Raw genomic sequence first — 5,749 nt, forward strand, 5'->3', positions numbered from 1 at the left:
GGGTGCTGGACGCAGGAAACATCCCGCTAGGGCGTATGCTCACGCGTCTGTGAGATAAGTGTGTGGAGCTGCGAGCAGGACAATTAATTTCAATCAGATCCTGTTGCTTATCAGTTAATAAAATTTCTATTATATCAATTTATTTCATAATCTATATGCTCCTAATCTACCATGTTTATAGGGTCCAGTTAAAAGGAAAGGGAATTCGCTGTCCCTCCCCGTTTAGATAATTGTCCTTAAATGACTGCAAGAGGCTCTTGTGTTCCGAGGAGATTAGAGCCCTGCAGCTATCAATAAACTTTTCTCAGCGAGCGGCCAATCCCGTTATTAGAGAGCGGCTCCGTTTTACTGCACATCCGTCCTGGGCGCGGGGATAAGGGATCGTTAAACGAATTAACAAAACAAAACAGCCGGGACTTAAGGGGCACAGGGGCTTATACGTTCCTTTTTAAGTGAACGAACATTTCGTCACCTGCAGACACGCACACGTCTATGCCATAAGAAGTAGCTCAAATTATGCGTTGTGTACGCGGGTACGTATATAAATGCAGATCTCCACAGTCACATCGAACACACCGCAGGGCCGGCGATCATGTAAAACCAAACCCAACAAACAAAAAAAACCCCAAACAAAACAAAACCAAAAAAACCCAAAACCACCACCCCAAACCCCAGAAAAACTCAAAACGACAGCGGAACGGGCAGAGTGTCCTTCCCTTTGAAAGGTCACACTCGGGACAGCCCGGTATTTGCTAGTTTTGCAGAGGAACGGGCTCGGGCTCGCTCCCTTGCTCTTTACGAACAGAAAGGCCGACATCTTTTCCCGACATTAATATGTTTTTTCCCGAGTTTTGAGCCTTCCCATCTCCGCAGCGGAGGGCTGCGCCGGCTACCTTCTCTCCCTCCCGAGACCAGAGCCAGGGCGTGGAGCGGGCCCGGGAGACGAGGAGCGGAACCGAGGGCTGAGGGCTGAGGGCTGAGGGCTGAGGACTGCGGGGCGGGGTGGGGCGGGGTGGGGCGGGGTGGGAGGCTCCGACGGCGATCCCGGCTCCGCCCCCCCCCCCCGCGCGCCGCCGGGGCCGCAGCCAATGGGGCGGTGCGGCCCCGCCCCCCCCGCGCCGGTTGGGCGGAGCCGCCCGCGCGCCACTTTATGAGGCGGCGCGGGGTCGGAGCGCGCTGCCGGCTGCCCGCGCCCCCCGGCCCCATGATCGGCGGCGCTGCTCGCTCCCGCCCGGCGCTGCGGTGGCATCGGCCGGCTGTCCCTGCATGGCCCCGGCTGTGGATATGACCGCCTCGCCCACCGGGGTACGCAGCGACGAGCTGCCCGCATCCGCCTTCAGCAGTCCCGGCGGCGGCGCGCTCCCCGTGGCGGCCGCGATGGGCGGAGAGGAGGAAAGCGACAAACCCAAGGTTTCCCCATCCCTCCTGCCGTTCAGCGTGGAGGCGCTCATGGCCGACCACAGGAAGCCGGGAGGCAGGGACGGACCCGAGGGCGCCGGGCCCCCGCCGGGAGCTGGGGCGGCCCCCCGCGCCAGCCTCAGCCCTCGCCTGGGCGCGCTGTCGGCGGAGGCGCCGCCTTCCCCGCTGCCTCTCGGCGGGCACTTCTCCGTCGGGGGTCTGGTCAAGCTGCCCGAGGACACGCTCATCAAGGCGGAGAGCCCCGAGAAGCCGGAGCGGAGCCCCTGGATGCAAACCCCACGGTTCTCGCCGCCTCCCCCGAGTAAGTAATGGGATGGCAGCTCTGCGGGCCGGCTGCGACCTTCCGTGGGGCCGGACGCACTCAGGGCAAAGGTGCGCGGGTGGCCGGGGGTCTCCTATCGCTTTCGCCCTGCCTGCCTCTCCTAGTTTATTTTTCCGTGCGGTTCGCACTTTTCTGGGCCAGTTCGATCCGTCCAAAGTACTGAACGGATTCGAGAGTGTGTGTAGGATGGCTGCGAGCGCACAGGAAGAGCGGCCGTGCCAGGCTGAGATCTTGTGCCAAATGTTAACCGGCGGGGGGGTTGAAAAGAAAATGCAACGCGGCCAGCCTGTTAATTTAACCTGGGGCTCGAACTAGCTACGTAAATTTTGACTCAACATCACGGAGACTCTCCTCAGAAAGTGGCTCAAGTAATTCCATAAGGATGCGCACAGACCGGCTTTCTAGAAGCGGCAGCTTTGCGGGCTTCAGCCCCACCGGCTGTTGTCTTAAATGGCGCATGTCCAAACTCCGAAGAGCCACATTCAGTGATGTTTTCCTACTTTAATGCAGAGAGATCTAAACTAATACAAATAACAGCGTGAGAGCCGAGATCAGAGAAGGCCGTTAATTTCCAGTGGCTGCGCTGAGCCCGGGTCTGGGCAGCATGGGCCGGCTGCTCTCGGCCTGGCCGCGCTCCCTTCCTGCCAGGGATCCTGTGGAAAGGGATGACCTCGGTCTGAAGCTCTCCAAACGTTTGGGGTGCCCTTAGCAAAGCTGTAAACAGAGCTGCTTTCTCTGTCATTTGGAAAACGGCAGGTTTCCCGACAGGACTTGCGTAGTAAAGCAGCAGTTTAATTTATTTAAATTGCAAAGTAAAACTTGCTGTTGCTAAGTAAACCCAGGACAGATGGATGTTGAAGACGCTTAGAAATGTTAAATAAGAGGAGAGGGGCAGACCGGTGAAGAGTGGTAGATAGAGCATGAGTGTAAATTCAGACCTCGTAATTAATTACATGCTTAATCCGGTTCCCAGGGGCCTAATGAAGAGGGTGTGAGACTGAGAAGCCAGCCCGTTTTGTTTATTTATTTTCCTGTAATCCAATAAAAACAAAACAGTACTTTTTTCTTCTTTTTGGAGGGCCGTTCCCTGTATTTGCGTCCCCTCTGCATGAGCCGGGGTAGCCATGAAGGCAGGAGATGCAGGGTTTGTGGGTGTCTGATTCCTGCCCGTGTCCGGGTTCTTTTCAATGGAGTCAGAGCAGAGCTTCCTGATAGGAAGCACAGCTCCCTTTTTTAGAAAGGGAGACGGCAATTTTAAGTGTGCCCCAGGCAACCCTGGTGGTTTTGGGGCACCTTGCTTCAAGTGGGACCCTACCTCTCCTGTTCTCCACCTCGGCTGTGGTAGGGTGGGGGCTCTGCAGGCTGTGGGGGTTTGGCCACTGCTAACCAAGGTGTCTCTCCTCTCCCCTCTTCCCCGGCTGCTCCCGGGCACAGGACGGCTGAGCCCGCCCGCCTGCACCCTGCGCAAGCACAAGACAAACAGGAAGCCCCGGACGCCCTTTACCACGGCGCAGCTGCTGGCCCTCGAGAGGAAGTTTCGGCAGAAGCAGTACCTGTCCATTGCCGAGCGTGCCGAGTTCTCCAGCTCGCTCAGCCTCACGGAGACCCAGGTGAAGATCTGGTTCCAGAATCGTCGGGCCAAGGCCAAGAGACTCCAGGAGGCTGAGCTGGAGAAGCTGAAGATGGCAGCCAAGCCCATGCTCCCGCCTGCTGCTTTTGGCATCTCCTTCCCACTGGGCGGCCCGGCCGTGGCCGGTGCTTCGCTGTACGGCGCCTCCAGCCCTTTTCAGCGGGCAGGGCTGCCCGTGGCTCCTGTGGGACTGTACACAGCACATGTGGGATACAGCATGTACCACCTTACATAGAGCCTGAGCCGACCCCAGCCCAGCACTGCTGACTGTCTGTTCCCGCTGGCTCCACATACACTCCCTCCCTGCTCCTCCAGCTCTTTGTGGACTTCCCCGTGGAGCCTATGGCAGAGACTCCTCCAGTTTGGCTCTGCTTGATCTCTCTGCTTCCCCCTCTGATGCTGAGACCTTATCCCAGCGCTGTTCTGATCTCAGCAGTCCTGGGGAGTTGGCAGAAATCTGAGGCATTGCCCCAGCTTTTTCCAGGTGCAGGGTGGTGATGGGCCGACTGTGTCCTGATTCTATGGGTCTAGCTGGCAGCCTGAAGAGAGCCCCCTGACACAGGGGAAGGAACTGTTGAAGAAATGGAAAAAGGGGACTGAAAGACAGGAGGTTTTTCTTACTTTCTGCAAGGCGAGGTCAAGAGACAGAAGTGTAAAACAGCCTTTCCCATTCCCCTGTAACAGTGCTGTCTGTTACCTTCTTTGCTCCTCCACCAGCTCCTTTGGAAGGGGCTCTGTGTACTATGTAATATACTGTATATTTGAAATTTTATTATCATTTATATTATAGCTATATTTGTTAAATAAATTAATTTTAAGCTACTGTTTGATGCAATTTGTTTGCTCTTTGCCCTCTCGGGCGTGACAGAAGAAGAGACTGAATTTGTGAATCAGGGGATGAGAGAGGGACCGGCTCTAAGTAGCAGTTTTCCCTCTTCTCCAGGAGACTTCAGCCTTGGATGGTGAGACAGCAGCTGAGTTTTCAATTTTCCGTGTATCCCGGAGCTGTCCTCTCCTCACAGCTGTTTGAGGTTTCCTCCTTTCCCCCCACTGCTCCTTGCCTGCAGTTCCCTCCACATTCCTGCCCCGAAGGTGCGTGTGATCGCTGCCGCTTCCCCCAGCGGCGCCGGGATCGGCCGTGTTTCCTTAGCCCTAGGAAAGAGAAAATTCGCTCCTCTTCCTGCCAGGTCCCTGTGTCTGGGAGGGTCCCGGCCGCAGCCCCCGCTGACTGTGAAGCCAGGGAAGGGTTTGACATGTCCCACACCTCAGTGCCAAGCCTAGCGCCAGAGAAAGGGGCTTTTCCCCTGGGCTCCATTTGCCGGCCGATACTACTCGGGGGGGACGGAGCAGCGGGATTTTAGGCGGTGGGGAGGAGACGGGGCTGTCTCGGTTCGGCTGGTGGCGAAGAAGGGGGTGGACACTAATGGCGACGGGGTGTCAGCACAGGAGCCGATGGGTCCGGGGCTAGGGCGTGGGGACGATGGTGCTGGGCAGGAGTACGGACCCGGCGGCACCCGCGGGACTGATGGTCGGGACCGCTCGGCGCCGTGTCTCCTGCACACCCTCGGGCTTTCGAACACCCCGCCGTCCTCAGCGGCTGGCTCCGCTAGAAACCCGTCCCGGCCGACCAAGGCCTCGAGGAAACTGCTGGCGACGGCTGAGAACCCCGCGGAGGAAATCGGCGGACACGCAGCCCCGGCTCCGCGCCTGCCGATCCCGCCAGCACCGGCGCCGCCGGCTCGCCGCGTTCCCCGCCGGCTGCGCCCTTAGCCCCCTCAGTGCGCCGCTCCACCCGGTTTGGTTTGACGAATCCCTCGGGTAAGGGAGAGCGTTGGTTTCCTCCTTTTCTTTTTTCTTTTTTTTCTCCTTTTTTTCCTTTTTTTTTTTTTTTTATATATATATATTTCGTGCTTTATCTTTGTGCCCAAGGACTGGTCGCTGAGAAATTGGGACTCTATAATTTTCTTTCTGTCTTTCCCCCACCCCCCACCCCGCTGCTTTCATTTCCAGCAATTTAAAACGTTAAGGTTGAAGAAAAGTTAGAAGGAAAATAATTGCTGTAATGAGGCTCGGCAATCTTCTGCAGGCACTGTGGCTCCAGCGAGACTGTAGCTGGGGGCGAGGCAGGACTTTTATCATCTCCTAAGTATCAATGATGCTTTCAATAACACAGCGAAACAACATACCTGAACACAGTCACTTTCTCCAGAGCTCGTTGCTCTAATCCCCCTCCTCTCGCTCCGCTCTGGCAGCCCAGTAATTTCTGAGCTGGGGTGAGTTTGGGGCTTTTGTGGTTGTTTGTTTTCTTTTCTTGCCTTTTTTTTTTTCCTGTACTTTTTTCCCAACTCTTTTCTTTTTCTATCATTTCTTTTCTCTGT

General features: G+C 56.6%; 1 protein-coding gene across 1 annotated transcript; it reads left to right on the forward strand.

Moving 5' to 3' along the window:
* Window positions 1-1,200: 1,200 nt before the first annotated feature.
* MSX1 (msh homeobox 1) lies at window positions 1,201-4,194 on the forward strand. The gene is made up of 2 exons (XM_059845183.1): window positions 1,201-1,720; window positions 3,176-4,194. The coding sequence occupies exons 1-2, from the start codon at window positions 1,267-1,269 to the stop codon at window positions 3,604-3,606; spliced, it is 885 nt and encodes a 294-aa protein (XP_059701166.1). The 5' UTR covers window positions 1,201-1,266; the 3' UTR covers window positions 3,607-4,194.
* The last annotated feature ends 1,555 nt before the right edge of the window (window positions 4,195-5,749 follow it).

This window comes from Haemorhous mexicanus, chromosome 4 (assembly GCF_027477595.1).
Source record: "Haemorhous mexicanus isolate bHaeMex1 chromosome 4, bHaeMex1.pri, whole genome shotgun sequence".
Lineage (NCBI taxonomy): Eukaryota > Metazoa > Chordata > Aves > Passeriformes > Fringillidae > Haemorhous > Haemorhous mexicanus.